Below are 21,843 nucleotides of genomic sequence, written 5' to 3' on the forward strand. Positions count from 1 at the left end.
TTTTCTGTTAGTACACACATTCTGTTTGGTCCAGAAGTTGTCAGTAGTATCCAGCATTCACAGTATGGCATTTGTGGAGAAAATAATGAGAAAAACTACTTTAAAAAATAAAAACAGACTGTTGCAAGAATCTCCTCCATGGAAGGACAGATTTTTCCTTCGACAGGGGCATATTTGTCCCTTTTTGTGCCATTTCATGGAGGCCCCCCCCCTTACCTTGTGGTATAATGGTGGTGCACTCATGTTTCATTGCAGATCACAGTGCCTAGTGCAAAAAAAATTTCCCCTTCTGTTTCGTAGCCTGTCAGTAGTCATTTGCACACCCCTAGACAATGAAATTTGTGCTTCGTGGTGAAAAAACGAGGCACCTACAGAGACCCTTTATCTAAATCTAAGGTCGTCAGTAGTGACCACCATAGCATTACCATGTATTATTGTGACCTCAGTAGCAATTTTCGCAACAGTCATTCAGTGATCATCTGTAATAAGCTGGCTAGCAGTGTGAATATTCTCTTCAGGCATGTTGGTCCTTGGGCGATGTTGGTGAGCCGCAGTCTCAACTACTTCTTGACCCCTAAAAAACTGTTTGTGCCATGTGTACACTTCAGTCCTTTTTTAGAATGTTGTCCTTGACCTGTGCCGCAAGTTGTCTTAAAATCTTGCACAGTCGTATGCCCTCTGTTACGAGAAACTTGATTATAATGTATTGCACAACAGATTGCGGTACCTCTTGCTCTGACATTGTTATTATTACTGGGGAAATGGTACAGCAACATTCTAGTTGTAGAGAACAATCACTGGAAGTGAAAACAACAATGAGCAGAGATCACTTCACACTAGTTTACAAAAGTTCATGAAACAAAAATTCCGGTATGTTTTATTCACCCTCATATAATGTGTCTATTTAGAGAAATCTGCCTGTAACATTATATGTTGGTAATGTAAAGTCCCTTTTTTTATTTATGTTCATGCATTTAAAGAATGGTAATATTCAATAGTGCAGGCTTAAAGTGTTTTGAGGATTGGATTCTTCTTAGCTTCATAAAAGAGGGAAATGTAAAGTGTACTGTAAGTCTAAACCTTTCTAAAGAGTAAGTCTTATTTTGTAAATGTCTTCACATAAAATGTTCGCTTTGATATCTTAACTTCTGCAATGAAGTTTCAAGAGTTTGAACCGCTTTTAAAGACCAATGGAGCTCACGTAATAATAGATACTGAAAGTTGGCTAAAACCCCAAATCGATAGCACTGAGAATTTTGGAGCAAATCTGAGTGTGTATAAAAAGTGTAGGTTAACAGAAAATGGAGATGGTTTTTTTGCCACAAAAAACAAGTAGCTCAGATCTGTCAAGATAAAAATTGAAGCTACATGCAACATTGTGTGAGCAAGACTCAGTATTAAGGGTGGGCATAAACTTATAATTGAATATTTCTGTTGACCATTTCGCCTCACCTCTGGTTGTAACTGAAAAATTCTGTCACTAGTACATATATTCTCCTATTAAACTGTCGTTGTCGTCGGAGATATTAAACACCCAATGAGTGCCTCAGATAGTTACAGTTTTGTAAGTGGTAGGTTTGACAAAGACACATTGCAAAACAATAATACATGTTTTCTTTGAAAATTACTTTGAATAAATAGTTCAAAAGCTCACTGGCAGTGGAAATATATATAATGGCAACAAATAAATCTGAGCTCTTAGACAATATTCTCATTGAAACTGGTATCAGTGACCGTGAAACAATTGTACCAACAATGTTGCAAAGCTGCATAGGGCAACTAAAACAAGTAAAAAGATTAATTACATTTTCAGTAACCTTGATAGATGTGTCGTATCTCAAAGAGAAACTCCAGACATTTACTTCTGAGCAGAAGCTTGTAGAAGAACTGTATCTCAAGTTTAGTAGAATAATTGACAATGCGCTGGGTGAATACAAGGTATGCCCTGGGTAAATACAAGATATATACTTAGTAGAACAGATCATGACGTCGTGACGAGTGTTACCCTCTATATAGTCATTGTAAAGAAACTTCTGAAGAAACAGTGAATACTGTCCAACAGGTTTAAAACAGGGTGGGGCTGTAGATGGAGAGGTACTAAACGAAACAAGATTATGTAAAAAGGGCGATTTGTGAAGCCTTCAACAGCTACTGTAGCAGGATCTTATAAAAACACCGCCAACAAGGCCCAAAGAGATTGTGGTTATATACATATATCTTATCAGATGTATCGGGAAACTCGTGGGTGATATGGGAACTGAAATTGCTGAAATTGAAGGTAGTAAAGCAGAAGCAGAAATGCTGGATTCCGCTTTCAAAAGTTTGTTTGCAAAGAAAAAATCTAGGAGTACAGCAACACTTTAATTCTCACACCATTGCATAGATGAATGCTATAGATGTTCCTGTTGGTGGCATTGTGAAACAGCTGAAATCACTAAAATGGAACAAAGCCTGTTTAGTTCTGTTAAATTCAACTCTTTTGGTGGCATCTCGTATCGTCTTGTACCTGGTCAGGTCAACCTGTCCAGTATAAACTAAACTTTGTTGATAACTGTATTTATGTGCACCTACCTGGAACACGATGACCTTGTTGTTCAGATAACTTAGAAACTATGCATTTGACTGCAGGAGCCAGAGAGAAGTGGGTAAATAATTGTGCACATTTTTAGTCTTCTGTAAGTGTGACCAGTTGTTTAAAATTTTCCATCGATTTTCTGCTATTTAATGCAAATTTCTGTTATATATGCTCTGGTTTGGAAGATTGGTGATTGTTAATAATGGTGAAGCCATTATGACACAAGGTAATGTCCTTCATATATCTGTTTATATGTTGAATCCTATTGTATTTTATTTAACAGGGCCAACAGTTGTGCCCCAATATTACGGGGTTGCTCCTTGGGGCGTCTACCCCGCAAACTTAATCCAGCAAGGTGCAGCAGCTGCAGCAGCTCAACAGAGGCGTCCACTCACCCCTTCATCGGCAGGAGAGCTGCCCTCCACAACGACAAATCTCACACAGGTATTTTGTTTGAGCAGCTGCTGCCACATTCAGCAAGTTAAGGTCTCAATATAAAAAGTTATTACAGATATAATTTAAAGTAGAATAAATTTTAGATACAGAAGAAACTCCATGTGGTGGTTTTATGACAGGAAAGAATTTTTAAATACAGGATGTGTTGTGCTTACTGTAGTTACATCACGTTTCATGAATAAACTGAAGACCCAATAAGTAAGACTAGCTATTTTCTTGCAGTTTGTGCCTTAATCACTTTTTGTGAGAGTGGTGGGTTAAATTCAGCAGCTTCTTGAATAAATGTTTGTGAACAGTCACCTCTGCCATTGCTGAAATATCTTTATCTAAAACACAGGCTTATGTGAAAGTAGCATGTAATATGAGACAAACATCACCGTAACAAGCAGTTTCCACAGGGCTGAGGGTAATTTCCGATGAGGAAATGTGTGAGAGTACATGGTTGCTTCAACAATTTCAGCAAACCGCCCCCCCCCCCCCCCCCCAGAAAATTTTGCAGTTCTATGTTACATACATAGAAAACAGTACATTCTAGAAGGGCTTTATAATTCAGTGACTGACACCAGCAACAGTAAGATAATTACTTGAATAGTTAATTGGAATAAAGCAAATTTGAATGACAGTATGAAGGAAGGTAACTGGGAATAAATTTTTATGAGAAATCAGCAAACTCGAGTTTTTTACGTACTGGATCCCTGTATGTATAAAGTTTGTCTGGAATAAGTTTTACAGGAATGAACCATCAGTGCTACCTCAGACGACTCAGAGGTACTATCCCATATATCTTGCTGAGAGAAACCATTATTTTCCCTAGCTGTTTGGAGTCTCTTGTGAAGAACAAAAGATGTTTCTTATTGTTTATGCACACCATATCCTTTACTGTTGGAGAATGAACATGAGTGCGGCAATTGGGTTTTTCTCCAAATGTTGAAAACAATAATAGAAACATTCGAAATGATGAAGGTATATGTTGACACCTATTTGATATGCAAACAATTGTGTGAGAACAGTACATAGCGATTTTAAGAGATAAGATTGTCATTAGACAGTTAATCAGGGAGGGGGTATTGTTGCAGAAGCAACACTGACAAACATACGCAGAACCAATGTTTAACATGTTGAAGCATAATAAATTAGTTTTAGTACAGATTATATTGTCTCTCTTCGTGAATGAGATATTTGAAAAATTTATTCTCCATTTTCTCAGTCTGTCAATAAAATTTCGTGGAAAGTTCAGCAGTTGCTCCCAATTTCCTATTATACGTCAACAGTGGTGTTGAGACATGATGCTTGAAGTACGGTCCAGACAAAAAAAAAAAAGCTAAGTCATTGAACAGACAAGAAAAGCAAATAAAGGTCAGAAATTTTATGTAACAAAAAGGCTCATTGCAATCTTCACTTGGCAAAGCATCATTTACAGGGAACCTTTCTCAGAATGATTTGTTACTGGCAACTTCTACAAATATATGGTGCACTTCCTTCTTGGTGTGTTAGAACCTTGTGATCCAGTAAGCAGTGAAGCAAGGTGACATGCTGCATGTCAGTATCACTGCAAACTGCCCATGTGCCCCCCCCCCCCCCCACCCCATCCCCCTTCTTCCCAGGATAATAATTGAAATTCATTGGAAGACCCCACCCAACTTCCTTCTCTGTTTACGTATACATCTAGATCTATACTCCAAAAACTAGTGTGAGGTGCGTGGAAGCGGGTATGTCCGATTGTACCAGTTATTAAGCTTTCTTCCTGTTCCATTCACTTATGGAGCAGGGGAAGAATTATTGTTTGAATGCCTCTGTGTGTGCAGCAGTTATTCTAATCTCATCCTCACGATCCCTATGTCAGCAATGCATAGTGGGTTCTTGTATATTCCTAGAGTAATCATTTAAAGCGTTTTCTTGAAACTTTGTTAACAGGCTTTCTCGGGACAGTTCATGTGTATCTTAGAGTCCTCCAGTTCAGTTCCTTCAGTATCTCCGTGACAGTCTCCCATGGATTAAACCAACCTGCAACTATTTGTGATGCCCTTCTCCATATACATTCAATATCCCCTGTTGTTAGTCCTATCTGGTATGGGTCCCACACACTAGAGCAATATTCTAAAACCGGTTGCACAAGTGATTTTTAAGCAGTCTTCTCTGTAGACTGATTGCACTTCCTCAATACCAGGTCAACAAAATTCTGCTACATGGAGGATATTGGTCTTGCTTGTAGAACCAAAGATCTCGGACGAGCAGAGACAATTTTCACAGAAGATCTAGCCGTTATGAGCTCCTATTTTAGAAATTGGAGACTTAAACCCAGTACAAGTAAAACTGAAGTATGTACGTTCCATCTGAACAACAAAAAAACTAACACAGAGCTCAGAGTTAAACTTAATGGAAACACTGTTTGCCACAACACGTACCCTAAGTACCTTGGTGTCACCATATACTGCACCCTTTCACATAAAAACATCTTGAAAATACTGTTGCCAAGATAAAAGCTCATAACAATATTATGATATGGGGAGCTTCAGCAGATACCTTGCCCACATCATCCATTCTGCTGGTCTTCTCAGTAGCTAAATGTTGTGCCTAGGTGTAGCTAAACAGCTGTCACACCAACTTGATTGATGTCCAGTTGCACTACACTATGTGGTTAATAAGTGGGACAATCCGACAAACACCCAGAAACATCTACCTACTCGCAGTCCGTAGAAGTGAAGTCTTAGAGAGTAACGCAAGCTAAGAACCTGGAATTACTAGACTCCATTCACCGCTCAGCAAATGGAACAGTTAGATGCCAGAAGTATCTAGGTAAGAAACCTATGGGATCAGGATTGTCATCTTATTGAAAATCCTGAAGAGCATGAGTGGTTCCGAAAGAATAACTGCGATACTGCTGGCACAGACCTCGACAGGAAGCTGTCGGTCCAATTGAACAGAGCTCTCACTGGGCATGGTCAATGCGCAGACTCACTTTACAATTGGGGTGCTTCAAAGTGTCTGGTTTGTGACTGTGGAACTCCGAAGAAGTGAGTCAAGCACATTAGAGATGAATGCCCATTGCATTCCTATCAGGGTTGTTGGCGACCTCATTAAAGCTGACGATACTGCTCTTACATGGATTAGGAACTTGGATATTGATGTTCAGTTAGTTTTGTGTAGTTTTATCTTTCTGTATTCTTGTTACACACATATACTAAAGTTATATTCCTGTATTTTTACTCTGCATGTGGGCCACACAAATAAAAACGTCCCCATTATTCTGCCAATAAAATGAAGTTTACCACCTGCTTTACCCATAAGCTACAGCCAGGTATCTGTAAAAGTTAGTCAATTCCAACAGTGACTCGCTGATATGATAGTCATAGATAGAACATTTTTCTGTTTTGTGAAGTGCACAGTTTTACATTTCTGAACATTTAAAGCCCACTGCCAATCTTTGCACCACTTTGAAATCTTGTCAAGATCTGACTGAATATTTATACAACTTCTTTCAAATGGAACTTCATTATAGATAACTGCATCATCTGCAAAAAGCTTGATTTTACTATTAATATTGTGTACAAGGTAATTAATATACAACATGAACACCAAGGGTCCTAACACACTCCCCTGGTGTACACCTGAAGTTATTTCTACATCTGAAGAGGACTCTCCATCCGAGATAACATGCTGTGTCCTCCCTACCAAAAAGTCCTCAATCCAGTCACAAATTTCACTCGATACTCCATAAGATCATACTTTCGATAATAAGCATAGATGTGGTACCGAGTCAAATGCTTTTCGGAAATCAAGAAATACGGCACCCACCTAATCGCCTTTATCCAAAGCTTTCAGTATGTCACATGAGAAAAGTGTGAATCGAGTTTTATATTATAGCTGTTTCCGAGATCCATGCCGGTTGACATTGAGGTGGTCACTCTGTTCAAGATACCTCACGTTTGATGTTAAGGATATTGGATAGTAGTTTTTTGGTTCACTTCTACTACACTTCTTATAGACAGGTGTGACCTGTGCCTTTTTCCCAGAACCAGACAATATTTTCTGTTCGAGGGATTTACGATAGATTATAGTGAGAAGAGGGGCTTAACTCAGCCCTAAATTCAGTATAGAATCCGACAGGGATTCCATTGGGCCCTGGAGCTTTGTTCAATTTTAACGGTTTCAGCTGTTCCTCAACAGTACTGACACTAATACTTATTTCATTCATTTTTTCAGTGGTACGAGTATTAAATTGGGGCAGTTTTCCTGGGTTTTCCTTCATAAAGGAAAATTTTAAACTGGAGTTAATCAATTCAGCTTTTGCTTTGATACCCTCAGTTTTACATACAACCAGAATTTCTTTGGGTTCTGTGAAATATCACTTGACAATGTTCTGCCGTGGTAGTCATCAACTGCATCACGCATTGCTCTCGTGACAGCGAAACGTGTTTCGTTCAGCATCTTTCTATCTACACTCTGTTTTACTCCTGTTATGTTGTAATATCTGTTTCTTTAGAAGTTTCTTTACAGTAAGTGTATACCATGGAGGTTCCCTCCAATTATGGTCTGTTCTACTGGGTACATATCTATCCAGTACATGGTCAATTACTCTTTTAAACTTGTGCAAGAGTTCCTCTACATGCTCCTGCCCTGTGTTGAAAGTTTCAAGTTCCTCATTGAGATATGACATTAATGATTTTTTATCTAATTTACTGAATATAGACATTTTTCTGCTTGTTTTAGTTGTCCTTTCTAGTTTGCTAATAATTGTTCCACCGCACCGCGGTCAACGATACCAGTTTCGATGTGGACATACTCAAAGAGGTCAGGTCTGTTTTTCGCCATTAGATCCTATGCATTTCCATCGTGAGTGGGGTTGCAAACTATCTGTTGTTGGTAGTTTTCAGAGAAAGCGTTTACTGAAAGTTTCACAGGACATTTTATTATGCCCACTACTAACAAAACTGTAATTTTCCCAGTTTATTGTTGGATGGTTAAAGTTTCTACTGGTGATTACAGCATGATTGGGGAACTGAGGTTTTCTCTAAAGTTTTTGATTACATCAGGAGATATATCCTAGTTTGTACACATTTTATGTATGTATTTATTGTTTCTGTAATGTGGCTGACATTTCCGATGGTGTTGAACTGAATGGTAAAAGGACAAACAAATATATATAAAATGTGAGAGAGCTATTTACTAATCTCCTAGTTACAAACTGTAATACTGAACTTTCAAAGAGACACAAAATAACTTAACCAAAAAATTCTTTTTTTCTGTGTATATTGTTTATCTACGAATACGCAAAAGTCAGTCAAGCATTTAGCTTCTCTGGCGTGCCACCAGTTTTATTGGCAGGGAACCCTTTAAATCCCCCATCCGAATCCCACATTCGGTCTTCGTGACAATCGTATAACTTGGATGATGAGTAGTCACTTGGCCACAGTCGCGTAATCTCGGCACAGGTTGTTGTTGTCCTGGGACCTATGTGCTTATCACCTTCTCAGCACACACCATAGGTATCGCGCCGGCTTTAATGTTGGTCCAGTTTGTGTTTGTTTCATTGCCACCAGGTCACCAACTTTGTACTTGGGGGCTTTCTTCCAGCAAAAGTTGAAGCTAGTGTGGTTTTCGTCTTGCACCATGCTGGTTTGTTGCTTAGCATATTCCTTCTGTTTACTGTCTCTCTCTTCAAATGAATCAATAATTTCTTGTAATAGTAATTTTGTGATGTGAAGATCAGTTTGTGTGTGCATCTTAACTCCTGTCAAAAGCTTAAATGGTGTTCTCCCAATACTTCTGTGGTATGATGAGTTTATGGCACATTCAACTGATGGTACCACCTTATACCATTCATTTGGGCTTTCAATGCTAAGCTTAGCAATGATTTCAGCCAACGGAGGACTGATCTTCTCAGTTTGTCCGTTGGCTCTAGGAAGTCATGTTGTTAAAATGTATTCAGTTACATCTGTAATGCAGTATTCCATGAAAGCAAGCCTCTCTATCAGTAATTACCTGGACTGAATTCCCAAAAGGGACAGAAGAAACCTTTCTTTCCTGATTTCTTATTCACAGTTAAACATTTCACTCAATTGGAGGTAACACTATGACATTTGGCAGTCACATCTGGTATATAATATTCTTTTTACTTCCTCTTCAGTTTGCCTTACTGCATAATGACCTTCCTCATGCACCAACTTGATGATTTCACATTGAATAGCGCATGGAACCACCAAGGTGTCTCTTCAGACATATAAGTTGAAAAGAATTCCATTTGTCATTGAAAAGTTGTCCTAAGGCTGTTCTTTGAGAATGCTCTTGATTACTGCTAAATATCATCTTTCTCTTTAGCTTTTTTGATTGTAGCTATTAAGGTATGTGCGAAACCAGACAGTATGTTCTCACAGCAACTTAAGGCATGTATGTGTTTCGTCCTAGAATCAATCGGTCTTTGATGGTGTAAGAACACTCTTCCAAGACAAAGCTCAACTTGATATTCTTGGTGATAAGTCCTTTTTATCGATAGTGTTTTGGAATGCAGTGCAGCCTGTTGAAACGAAACTAGTAATTACATCTGGAATTGCCTTAAGACGTTCACAATAGCTAAAACTTCAAGCTCATAACTACGGCATTTTTCCTCTTGAGGTGTTTTTTTCCTCTTAAGGTGTTTTTTTTTTTTCTTACTTGTATGCAAAACTGGCTGCAGCTTATCTTCTTATCTTATCTTCACCTGGAGATTTTTGTAATAACGCTGCTCTAAAACCTCCTTTGCTTGCGTCTATGTATAGCTCGGTTTTGTATTCGCAATGAAAGAAGATCTTTGAGCATGTTGAATGCTTGCCTCTGCTCATCTTCAAACTTATATTATTGATTATTTCTCAGTAAATTGCTAAGAAGTTAGCAGTTGCAGAGAATTTGAGATGTTGTTGTTGTTGTTGTGGTCTTCAGTCCTGAGACTGGTTTGACGCAGCTCTCCATGCTACTCTATCCTGTGCAAGCTTCTTCATCTCCCAGTAACTACTGCAACCTACATCCTTCTGAATCTGCTTAGTGTATTCATCTCTTGGTCTCCCGCTACGATTTTTACCCTCCACGCTGCCCTCCAATACTAAATTGGTGATCCTTTGATGCCTCAACACACGTCCTACCAACCGATCCCTTCTTCTAGTCAAGTTGTGCCACAAACTTCTCTTCTCCCCAATCCTATTCAATACTTCCTCATTAGTTATGTGATCTGCCCATCTAATCTTCAGCATTCTTCTGTAGCACCACATTTCAAAAGCTTCTATTCTCTTCTTGTCCAAGCTATTTATCGTCCATGTTTCACTTCCATACATGGCTACACTCCGTACAAATACTTTCAGAAATGACTTCCTGACACTTAAATCTATACTCATGTTAACATATTTCTCTTCTTCAGAAACTCTTTCCTTGCCATTGCCAGCCTACATTTTATATCCTCTCTACTTCGACCATCATCAGTTATTTTGCTCCCCAAATAGCAAAATCCCTTTACTACTTTAAGTGTCTCATTTCCTAAGTGTCTCATTTCCTAATCTAATTCCCTCAGCATCACCCGACTTAATTCGACTACATTCCATTATCCTCATTTTGCTTTTGTGATGTTCATCTTATACATTTCATCTCATCTCATACACTATCCATTCCATTCAACTGCTCTTCCAAGTCCCTTGCTGTCTCTGACAGAATTACAATGTCATCGGCGAACCTCAAAGTTTTTATTTCTTCTCCATGGATTTTAATACCTACTCCAAATTTTTCTTTTGTTTCCTTCACCGCTTGCTCAATATACAGATTCAATAAAATCGGGGATAGGCTACAACCCTGTCTCACTCCCTTCCCAACCACTGCTTCCCTTTCATGTCCCTCGACTCTCATAACTGCCATCTGGTTTCTGCACAAATTGTAAATAGCATTTCGCTACCTGTATTTTACCCCTGCCACCTTCAGAATTTGAAAGAGCGTATTCCAGTCAACATTGTCAAAAGCTTTCTCTAAGTCTACAAATGCTAGAAACGTAGGTTTGCCTTTCCTTAATCTAGCTTCTAAGATAAGTCGTAGGGTCAGTATTGCCTCACGTGTTCCAACATTTCTACGGAATCGAAACTTATCTTCCCCGAGGTCGGCTTCTACCAGTTTTTCCATTCATCTGTAAAGAATCTGCGTTAGTATTTTGCAGCTGTGACTTGTTAAACTGATATACTTTTTAAAGTATCCTTTTATATCTATTGCTGCAATAGATTTAGGTTCTAGAAAGTTTTGAGCAGCTATTGTCTTCTGCGAAGGAGGTTAGATTTGTCCACACTGTGTAACACAGCCAAGAAACTCATCAGTTCCACTCAGGAACTGCCATTTTGCAAATTAATTTCCAAGTTATATTCTGCTTCAGGTTTTAACACTAAAGCAATTTGTTGAAGTGCCTCATCACTCTGTTGGTATTGTAATATCGTCCATATTAACAAATATTATGTTCTCTTGAGCCAGTGCCCAAAAACAGTGTTAACAAAATGTTGGAACACAACAGGTGAATTTTATAATCCAAATGGAACTTTCCTGAATTGAAACTGCCTTGAATGTGTCAGATATGAGGTATATTTATGACTTTCCTGTTCAACATCAAGTGGGGGGGGGGGGGGGGGGGGACATTCTTGGGGTCTAGTGTGGAAAACACAAATGCATCTTGTAGTTTATCTGAAAGATCTTCTATGGTGGGCAATGGGTAACAAACTTTCACTGTGATCTTGTTTAATTTTCTGTAGTGTATACAGATGCGATAATCTCCATTTTTCTTTCTTACAACTGCTACATGGCCAGCATATTCAGATGAACTTTGTGCTATTATTCCCCGATCAAACCACATCTAGATAGACTTGCCTGCCAACAATATCTTTCTCAGTTGTTCTCTTACAACAGTCTCCATTCTGAAATCAGTGGACTTTGTCTTTGTTGGGGTGTAACTAGTCACTAAATCTTCTATATGTTCCTTTGTTTCATCACTAACAGGGCTTTCAGTATCCAATCCTGGTTTGTCTGCTATATGGGTACACCCTCTTCTGGCATCCCAAAAGTAACTGTACCCTTGTTTATTGATATTCCAATTTGATGTAGAAGGTAGTTTCCAACTACCATTTCTAAATTCATAGTGTGTCTAGAAACTTATAAATTTGTTTCAATTTTCAAATCATAAATCCCAACAGTACCTGTACAACACCCTGTGGAGAACCAAAGTTTTCCAAAATCCCGTCAAAACTTTTGCAAACTTCGAGGATCCATAATTTCAAAAACATCCTGTTGTAATAAATAAAGTTGACTGCCCCAGTCAGTTATCGGTTACTTATTTGTACATTTTAAAATTTACGGTTGTTAATACTCTGTTAACAGTGTTTGCATTCATTGCCGCTTTTCAGTTATTCTTCTTCTTCGTGCATTCAGTTGAGATATGGCCAAAAGTGTTGCAGCTGAAGTGTCGTTTGCCTTTGCGCTTGACCTAATGACCACAGGCACCACAATTGAAACACTTTTTGTTTGGATCCCAAGCTGCACTTTCAGTATTTCTGTTACTTAGAGTCTTTATTGGATTTATAGGATTGGGGAGAAGAGAAGTTTGTGGCACAACTTGACCAGAAGGAGGGATCGGTTGGTAGGACATGTTCTGAGACATCAAGGGATCACCAATTTAGTATTGGAGGGCAGCGTGGAGGGTAAAAATCGTAGAGGGAGACCAAGAGATGAATACACTAAGCAGATTCAGAAGGATGTAGGTTGCAGTAGGTACTGGGAGATGAAAAAGCTTGCACAGGATAGAGTAGCATGGAGAGCTGCATCAAACCAGTCTCAGGACTGAAGACCACAACAACATAGAGTCTTTAGCATATTTACTACTGAAGTTTAAATTTTCATTTCTGTAACTTTTATTATTTCTTTTTGGCAATGACTTCACAGCTCTTTCGTAATGCCTCATTTTTTCCTTAGACTCTTTCCTCTTTTACACTTCCAGCACTATGAAGTAGAAGTGTGCCCGAGTTGTCTTCTGTCCTGTCAGTTACGTACTTAAATAGCGAGTTGTTATCAATATCAGCATGGCTGGCAATTTCCTCCATTCAGAGAAAATATTCTTGGAGAGACTGTTCCGATGTAGTCCTGTGGTGAATAAGCAGTTGACGGATCTTGTTTTCACATCAAATTCCTCCTGCAAAACACTCTAGAAATGACAGAGAAGATTTACATATATCTTGTGAACACGGTGGGAATAGTTTTTTGCTTTGTTGCCCATTCCTAAATTGTCTCGCTATCCATTTGGATTGCATGCTCCTCTTAATCATTGGTATCGTGATCTTTCTCTTCATATTCTGTGTTATCATTTTTCACCCAAAGTTTGTCAATGTTGAATAAATTAGTACAAATATCGGTAGTCATTTCTGTTTTCATCCTACTAGCTAGACATACTATTTTGCATATTGCCCCTAACTCCACTTCTGAAAATGATGCTTTAGTAAATGACTTCTTAGCATCAAGTTCAGTTGCTATTGATTAAAAAGTAAAACAAGTAAATTCTCTGAAGTATTTTGACTTTCTTCTGTCATCTTGAACTGTTCTGAAAATTAATGTGTGTAGAGATTTACACACACACACACACACACACACACACACACACACACACACACGCACACACCACATCCCACGCCGGCTATTTCTCCTTTAGTCGCGTTTTACTTGCAATACTCTGCTACTACCAATCGTAGTTAAAATGTGAATCCTTACCATAGATTGAAAATCAACACCATTGCACATTGCTACATCACAGGCAAAACTGTATTGTCACATGTTCAGTTTATTTCAGGTAGAGCCCCCAAAATTTGTAGGTTCTGACTTTCATGAAGACATGTTTATTAATCTCCTAGTTACAAATTTTAATGCTGAAGTGTCAGGAAGAAACAAAAGAACTTACCCCCGCATCTGTGTGGGTAGTATTGGCATGCATTGCAGGGGCTGAAAGTTTGGATGGGCATAGTTGAGCAGAGAGAGGTGGTAGGAAGAGATTTGACAGATACTGAGAGGGAGTAGGATGAGATGGGGAGGAAAAGGTAGACAGAAGGAGTGTTAGGAGTAAGAGATAGAGAGATAGGGGTTGGGGAATGAAGTGATGGGGAGATGGAGAGACATAGAGGGGCATGGGATGGGATTGTCAGAGAAGGGTGAGGAGGAGATGTGTGTGTAACTTGTATGCAGTTGAAGCCAGGGGGGACAAGGTTAGAAAATTATGAAGACTGAAGAAAAGATAGGTGATGCAAAAGAGGAAAATGTAAATTTCTTACACACTGTTTGGCAAGAGACAGTCCAGGAAAAGGTCAGAACTAATATGTGCTGAATGTATCATTATTGTTTTGTTCAAAATCATCTTCTTTCTTTCTTTCTTCTTCTTCTTCTTCTTCTTCTTCTTCTTCTTCTTCCCCTTTTTTTTTTGACTCTTGACATTTTGTATGTTGTAGCCATTAATTTGGTCAGCATGTATCGATTTTATAAAACTGCTGCAATGTGGGGTGCATTTAGATTATTAAGATTGCAGCTCTAGCTGAGTATTAATACCAGTACTAAAATTATTAGTCACCCAATAACCCTGAAATTGCAAGGTATAACAATGAAAATAGTGGTATATATGTTAAGTTCATTGAATTGTTCTGTATAATTTTATATTGTTATCTTTTAATAATCTTTCTTAACAAGCAGGTGCAAGGACAGTATCAAGTAATACCTGCCTACTACGATCAAGGATCAATAGTTATGGGCAATGTACGAGGTATTGGAAGTGCCACTCCAATGCGGCTAGTCTCACCTGCACCTGTTATAGTAAACACAGGCACCCCTGGTAAGTGCCCCAGCCTTTTAGATTGAAACATTTATACAGTGCTGTTTGTGACACATGCAGTAGAAAACTAAATTAGGTGTACATCATATGAAGTACAGGGTGTTTCTAAAAGAATATATGTATTACAAAGTATCATTTTGTCCAAACTATCAATCGCTGCACCTCGGCTTGGCTATTGGAGAAACGAGTACGTAGTCTAGTTTATATTAATAGCTGCTAGATGTCAGTTGTCCTCTGTTTTGCTTGGTAACCATCATATGTTTAAAATGGTTACTCTGCAGAAGAAATCATTTTGTGTTCTTGAGTTTGTGAAGTGCAATTCTGTGATTACAGTGAAAAGACATTTCAGGTTGAGGTACCAAATTGATCCTCTGAATGGGTGGAACATTCACAGACGATATCGACAGTTTCTAGTTACAGGATGTGTATGTAAAGGAAAGAGTCCTGGCCACCCTCTTGTTCCTGAAAAAAATGTTGCACGAATTCAAACTGCTTTCCAACGTAGTCCTTCAAAATCAACTCGTCATGCCAGTTGGGAGTTAAAAATGCCTACAACAATAATTTTGCGTGTTTTGGGACGCCAGTTCGTTATGAGGCTGTAAAAGTTAAAGCTGTAAAAGTTAAAGCTGTTACAAGCTCTGCATCCTGATGACATATGCAAACGTGTGGCATTTTGTAACGAGATTCTTGATGCTATTGACAATGATAACACTTTTGTACAATGCATTGTGTTCAGTGATGAGGCAACTTTCCATGTTAGTGGTCAGTTAAACAAACACAGTGTTCAAATTTGGGGCCTACAGAACTCACATGCAGCCATTGAACATGTACGAGATTTGCCCAGAGTCAATGTGTTTTTTTGCGATATCCTGATCATGTGTTTACGGCCCATTCTTCTTTGATGGAAACACGGTTAATGATCAACAGTATCTCGCTACGTAACAAAACTGGTTGTTTCCGAGGTTGCACGAAGACAACTTCGTTTTTCAACAAGGCGGGGCACCACCTCACTGGAGTCGTCAAGTGCGTGAATATCTAAATGAAACTCTACTGAACCGTTGGATTGGTCATCAAAGAGCTGTTGATGTAGCATGTCTCAGCTGGGCTCCATGGTCACTGGATTTGATACCCTTTGACTTCTTCCTGTGGGGTATTGTTAAAGACAACGTTTATGTACCACCACTCTCTCAGAACCTGGAAGAGTTGAAGAACCGGATCCATACTGTCACACCATCAGTGACTAAGGACATGCTTGCCCGAGTATTGGAGGAATTTGTATTGATGTATCATGTCGCTGATGGAGGGCATATTGAACATCGGTAATCTGAACTTGCTAGGTTCGTAAATGTGTGTGTAAAGTTTCATATTCGTATGTCTTAAAGTTTAATAAATATATGCATTCGAAATATGTATATTCTTTTTGGAACACCCTGCACTAAGTGTAATAACTGCAAAATATATCTGCAGTCATCTGCAAGTTCTAGTAGTACAAGTATGCTTTGATTATGGAACTTCCTGGAAGGTGAAATTGTGTGCCAGACATGGACACAGCCCATTGATCTTGCTGGATGAGATATCCATACACAACTCACAACCCACCCACACAGCTTTCTGCCAGTAGCTCATCTCCTACCTTGCAAACTTACTTTTTTCTTCTGAGAGGCTGGTCCCGCAAGGTATGCAAGAGAACTTCTGTGTAGTTTGGAAGGTAGGAGATGGAAGCGTTGGCAGAAAGCTGCGAGGGCAAGTCTTATGTCATATAGATAGTGCAGTCGGTAGAGCACTTGCCCACAAAAGGCAGAGGTTCCAGCTTTGAAGACAACTGCCCACACTCTGCCGTAGGAAAACATTTTGAATATGATTGAACTAACAATAAGACTGTTGTCTTCATACTTGGGGAAGCAGTGTGTTTTGATACACTAATTCACTTAAAGATATTCAGCATAGGAAGTGCAAATGTGGCATGTAATAAAGAATGTTAAGATTTGGCAAGCTATTACAAATAAGAAAAATTAAGTGCAGAATTTCTCAAAATGAATAATAATCCAGAATGAGATTTTCACTCCGCAGCGGAGTGTGCGCTGATATGAAACTTCCTGGCAGATTAAAACTGTGTGCCCAACGGAGACTCGAACTCGGGACCTTTGCCTTTCGCGGGCAAGTGCTCTACCAACTGAGCTACCGAAGCACGACTCACGCCCGGTACTCACAGCTTTACTTCTGCCAGTACCTCGTCTCCTACCTTCCAAACTTTACAGAAGCTCTCCTGCGAACCTTGCAGAACTAGCACTCCTGAAAGAAAGGATATTGCGGAGACATGGCTTAGCCACAGCCTGGGGGATGTTTCCAGAATGAGATTTTCACTCTGCAGCGGAGTGTGCGCTGATCTGAAACTTCCTGGCAGATTAAAACTGTGTGCCCGACCGAGACTCGAACTCGGGACCTTTGCCTTTCGCGGGCAAGTGGTCTACCAACTGAGCTACCGAAGCACGACTTGCGCCCAGTACTCACAGCTTTACTTCTGCCAGTACCTCGTCTCCTACCTTCCAAACTTTACAGAAGCTCTCCTGTGAACCTTGCAGAACTAGCACTCCTGAAAGAAAGGATATTGCGGAGACATGGCTTAACCACGGCCTGGGGGATGTTTCCAGAATGAGATTTTCACTCTGCAGCAGAGTGTGTGCCCGACCGAGACTCGAACTCGGGACCTTTGCCTTTCGCGGGCAAGTGCTCTACCAACTGAGCTACCGAAGCACGACTCACGCCCGGTACTCACAGCTTTACTTCTGCCAATACCTCGTCTCCTACCTTCCAAACTTTACAGAAGCTCTCCTGCGAACCTTGCAGAACTAGCACTCCTGAAAGAAAGGATATTGCGGAGACATGGCTTAGCCACAGCCTGGGGGATGTTTCCAGAATGAGATTTTCACTCTGCAGCGGAGTGTGCGCTGATATGAAACTTCCTGGCATATCATATTGGTAGAGCACTTGCCCGCGAAAGGCAAAGGTCCCGAGTTCGAGTCTCGGTCGGGCACACAGTTTTAATCTGCCAGGAGGTTTCATGAAGAATAATAATAATAATAATAATAACTTTCATGTGGCATAGTACAATCATGTTACAGTACATAAGGTAAATTTTAGTTTTAGTGTTGACATTTCTGAACGACATTTAGTGAGAAGTGTATCCAAGAATTTGTGATAAGTCATGTTACATGAGCAATGAGACATTAATGATGTATTTCTTCGCCAAATAATCATTCACGTGCACATCTACATCATACATCATACTCTGCAAGCCATTTAACAGTGTGTAGTGGAGGGTACTTATGGTACCACTAACTGATCGTCTACCTTCCCTCAGTTCCCTGTTCCACTCACTACTGGCATTTGAGAAGAATGATTGTTGATAAGCCTCTGTATTAGCTCTAATTTCTTGAATTATCTTGTGTTGTTCATTTTGTAAGATGTATGTGGAAAAATTAACATGTCTAATTCTTCACAGAAAGTGCTTGCTCAGAACTTGAGTACCAAAGTTCTCCATGATGCATTGCGCCACTCTTATAACATCTGCCAAAGGAATTTGTTGAGCATCTCTGTAACAGTCTCGCTCCAACTAAACAATCCCTTTTTGAAAAGTGCCACTCTTTGGATCTTCCCTCTCTGTTGTACCAGTTGTACCTGGTAAGGATCCCCGATAGATGAACAGTACGCGGGAATCTGTGAAACAAGTGACTCGTATGCCACTTCCTGCGTGAATGGATTACTTTTCCTTAAGATTCTTCCTGTAAATCTGTTTGGCATCTGCTTTTCATACTATTAGCTTTATGTGATCATTCCATTTAAGGTTGCTATAGATAATTACTCCTAGATATTTTACGATAGATAAGGTTCCCAGCAGTTTGTTAATTGTACAGTAGTGGTTTTCTTTTCCTATGTTTGCACAATACGTTACATTTATTTATGTTCAGGGTCAACTGCTGGAGACCGCACCATTCATTAATCCTCTGTTGGTCATTCCGCAAATCGATATTATCTTTTGGTGTTGCTTCTTTCTTATAGGCAACCGTATTGTCAGCAAACAATCTTTGGATGTTTCCTACTACATCATTTACTTACAATGTAAACAGTAATGGTCTGTCACACTTCCTTGGGGTGACGCGTTCTTTGTCATGACAATATAATCAACCAATTGCCTTTACATCTTTGACCTTCCATGTAAGAGAGGACATTGTCACAAAGAAGGAGACCGTAAGGTTTCATGCTGTGTCCTCCCCCCTCCTCCCCTTCCCTCTATGAAAGTGTAGATATTGCAGACATAAAGCTGGATGTGACATTTGTAGCTTTGTTGAAGAAAATGTAGATTTGTCATTTTCTTTAATTATTATTAGTTTGTGTGATAAAGCATCCGGTGCCCTGTTCGCATAGATTTGAAGCTCGAAGAAATTAATCTGTGATATGACAGAGAATATAAAGACAGTCTGAATTTCTCCAAGCATTTACATACGGATCAATTTTCTCGTGTACACAAGTACCTATCAGCTTCCTCCCCTATTCTTTGGGATGATGTAGGTGGTACAGTACTTGCTGCTCGCAGTCCATGTTTACTGTGTAGTTCTACTCTAAAGCAGTGGTTACAAAACAGCCAATGTAACTGAAGAAAGTCTCTCTTTACTTTTGCTTTTTGTTGACGCACCTAAAGATTTTATTGCTACATTGTGTCTGCTTTATATGAATATGTCGAAGTTTCTTTTCTTGTGAAAATGTTGTATAAGGATTTTGCATTTACCAAGTTGAATTTTTTTACCATGTCTTAGGCAATCACAGCTATGAATAGTCATCTTGTGTATTAGTCCTTTATTATTGGATCACTACAAGTTTTATGCCACTAAAAACCACGTCTCCAGATGAACATTGACTAAAACACCAGAGCGGAAAAGCTCAAGACCTTTTTACTCCATAATAAAAGACTAATTACAACTCAAGTGGTTACTAATACCCAAGATAACAACAGTCAGGTTTGAGCTTTGGTCAAATAGTGAAAAATCCACTAGGAACACAAATTTTTTGTAGCTAAATGTTCTTGCAAAATTGCTTATACTGTGTGTGAATTCCTAAGGGACCAACCTGCTGAGGTCATTGGTCGACTATACTGTCATGACAAAGAACGTGTCACCCACAAGAAGTCATGTGATCCTCTTCAATCATTTGTCCAATGCAGCAGTGTTTCTTGGAACAACAATCTATTTCACTAAACCTTAATGAAATCCATTGTCTGCAAACAAATTTTTAAAAAAATTCCTGAGTGTGATTGGCTCTCAGAAGCTAATCAAAGTTATTTGAGGTATAGGTATTGAGTTGTGACATTAGGTAAATCATAAAGCATAATCCTAGGAAAACTTTAAAATGAAATTTCCGTTGGTATCACAACACTGCATCAAATGTTCGATCTAAACTAACTACTCGGGCAGGTGCTGGGCTGCAATTGTTTCAGCTGTAAGAAATGGCAAATTCTAAAACAGTTATGTCACATCTCAGGAGCTCCATCCAGTGGTAATGTATAAAAAGATGGACAGACATATTCAACTGTTATTAAGTAAACTGATCATTAGCAGTTTTTACTCTTGAGTAAGGAACATCTTCAAACATTTTTGAAAGGTCCTGGGAAAAACAATATGGTTGTATTCTTTCTCAATTTGTGGAGGAAGATCAGCAGCTGTAGTGCATCTTGTAAGTGTTCTTGTATAAAATAGATTGTATTTGTATAAAATAGTTCTCACCATCATGGTGGATGGTATTTCACCATGTTTGCAATTTGGAATTCCACAATAATCAGTTTCTTCCAGTAGATGGCTCTATTTGTTCTGCATTTGATATACTCATGTCATATTTCAGGAAGTAATATGAGGTTACTGGGCAGTCAACCTCAGCAGATTGCAACACCACCCTCAGCCTCAATCTACAACAGCAATCAGCAGCCTTCTCTCTACAACTCATCTGCATCAAATGGAACTACTATTGGAGGTCAGTACAGACTGGTCAAGCGTAAGCTCAATCACTGCATTAAGGTGCAAATGAAAATGGAGGAAGGAGATACTTGCCTCTCTTCTGTAGCATCTGCCTGTGAAGTCCAAGCTCGCATTTCTTCAGCAGTTGGAAGTGAACCTGTTTAATTTCATCCAAAGTGTTTTAATATATTACAGAGCCCAACAACAACAGCTCTACGATAGATATACACAGCAAGCTCAGCGTTCACCATTCTTTTTTCTCATCCTTTTAATTATGTTGCACAGGCTTAGCCTAAATGATTCATAGGATTTTAAAACATTGTTTATTTAAATATATGTCCTACAAAGATGGGTGGTACATAAAAAGACAGGTACACTCCAAGTTTCAAATACATTTTACAAATGTTCAATGTGTGTACTCCTGGTACTTCGCACACATCCGGTGGTAATCCAATTCATCCGTGTATGTTTCAATCTATGTCCATAACAGCAACAGTGATGTGTTCCTGCGGCTCTTGCAGAGTTGTTGGCATTGGCACCACATAAACTTTGCCCTTTACGTAATCCGACAGGAAGAAATCGCACAATGTTTTATCTGGTGACCTGGAGGGGCATGACAACAGAGGAACATAACTCAAACCATCGTGCCCCACCAGCAATATGGCTGAGAAAGGTACAGACAATTGTGCTCCAGTGTGATCAAGCCTCATCCTGTTAAAGGATGAAAGTCAAGGAGTGAGCAGTGAGCAGTGAGCAGTCAGTCGTGTCAACAACCACAACTGCAACATGTCCAAGTACATGAAATTTGTCACCGTCTGCTTGGTGAAGCAAAAGATGTCATACACGTGTGTCTTGGATGTGGTACAGAAGAAATTCACTTTTGATGAATGCCTTTCCAGCTCCTCACAAACATGCGGCAGTTCAGTACCCTGCACTCTCACTATGTCATGATT

General features: G+C 39.3%; 1 protein-coding gene across 5 annotated transcripts in view; it reads left to right on the forward strand.

Annotated features, from left to right (window-relative positions):
• The window catches only part of LOC124596524 (pumilio homolog 2), a 596,698-nt gene that overhangs the window by 528,236 nt on the left and 46,619 nt on the right, over window positions 1–21,843 (forward strand). For 4 of the 5 annotated variants that reach the window (XM_047135690.1, XM_047135693.1, XM_047135692.1 and 1 more), the window contains 3 exons: window positions 2,859–3,019; window positions 14,744–14,885; window positions 20,778–20,906. In XM_047135690.1, the coding sequence (XP_046991646.1) occupies window positions 2,859–3,019; window positions 14,744–14,885; window positions 20,778–20,906 (432 nt within the window). The remainder of the gene's footprint in view (window positions 1–2,858; window positions 3,020–14,743; window positions 14,886–20,777; window positions 20,907–21,843) is intronic. The other variant, XM_047135691.1, reaches the window with a different exon arrangement.

Source organism: Schistocerca americana, chromosome 2 (assembly GCF_021461395.2).
Source record: "Schistocerca americana isolate TAMUIC-IGC-003095 chromosome 2, iqSchAmer2.1, whole genome shotgun sequence".
Classification (NCBI taxonomy): domain Eukaryota; kingdom Metazoa; phylum Arthropoda; class Insecta; order Orthoptera; family Acrididae; genus Schistocerca; species Schistocerca americana.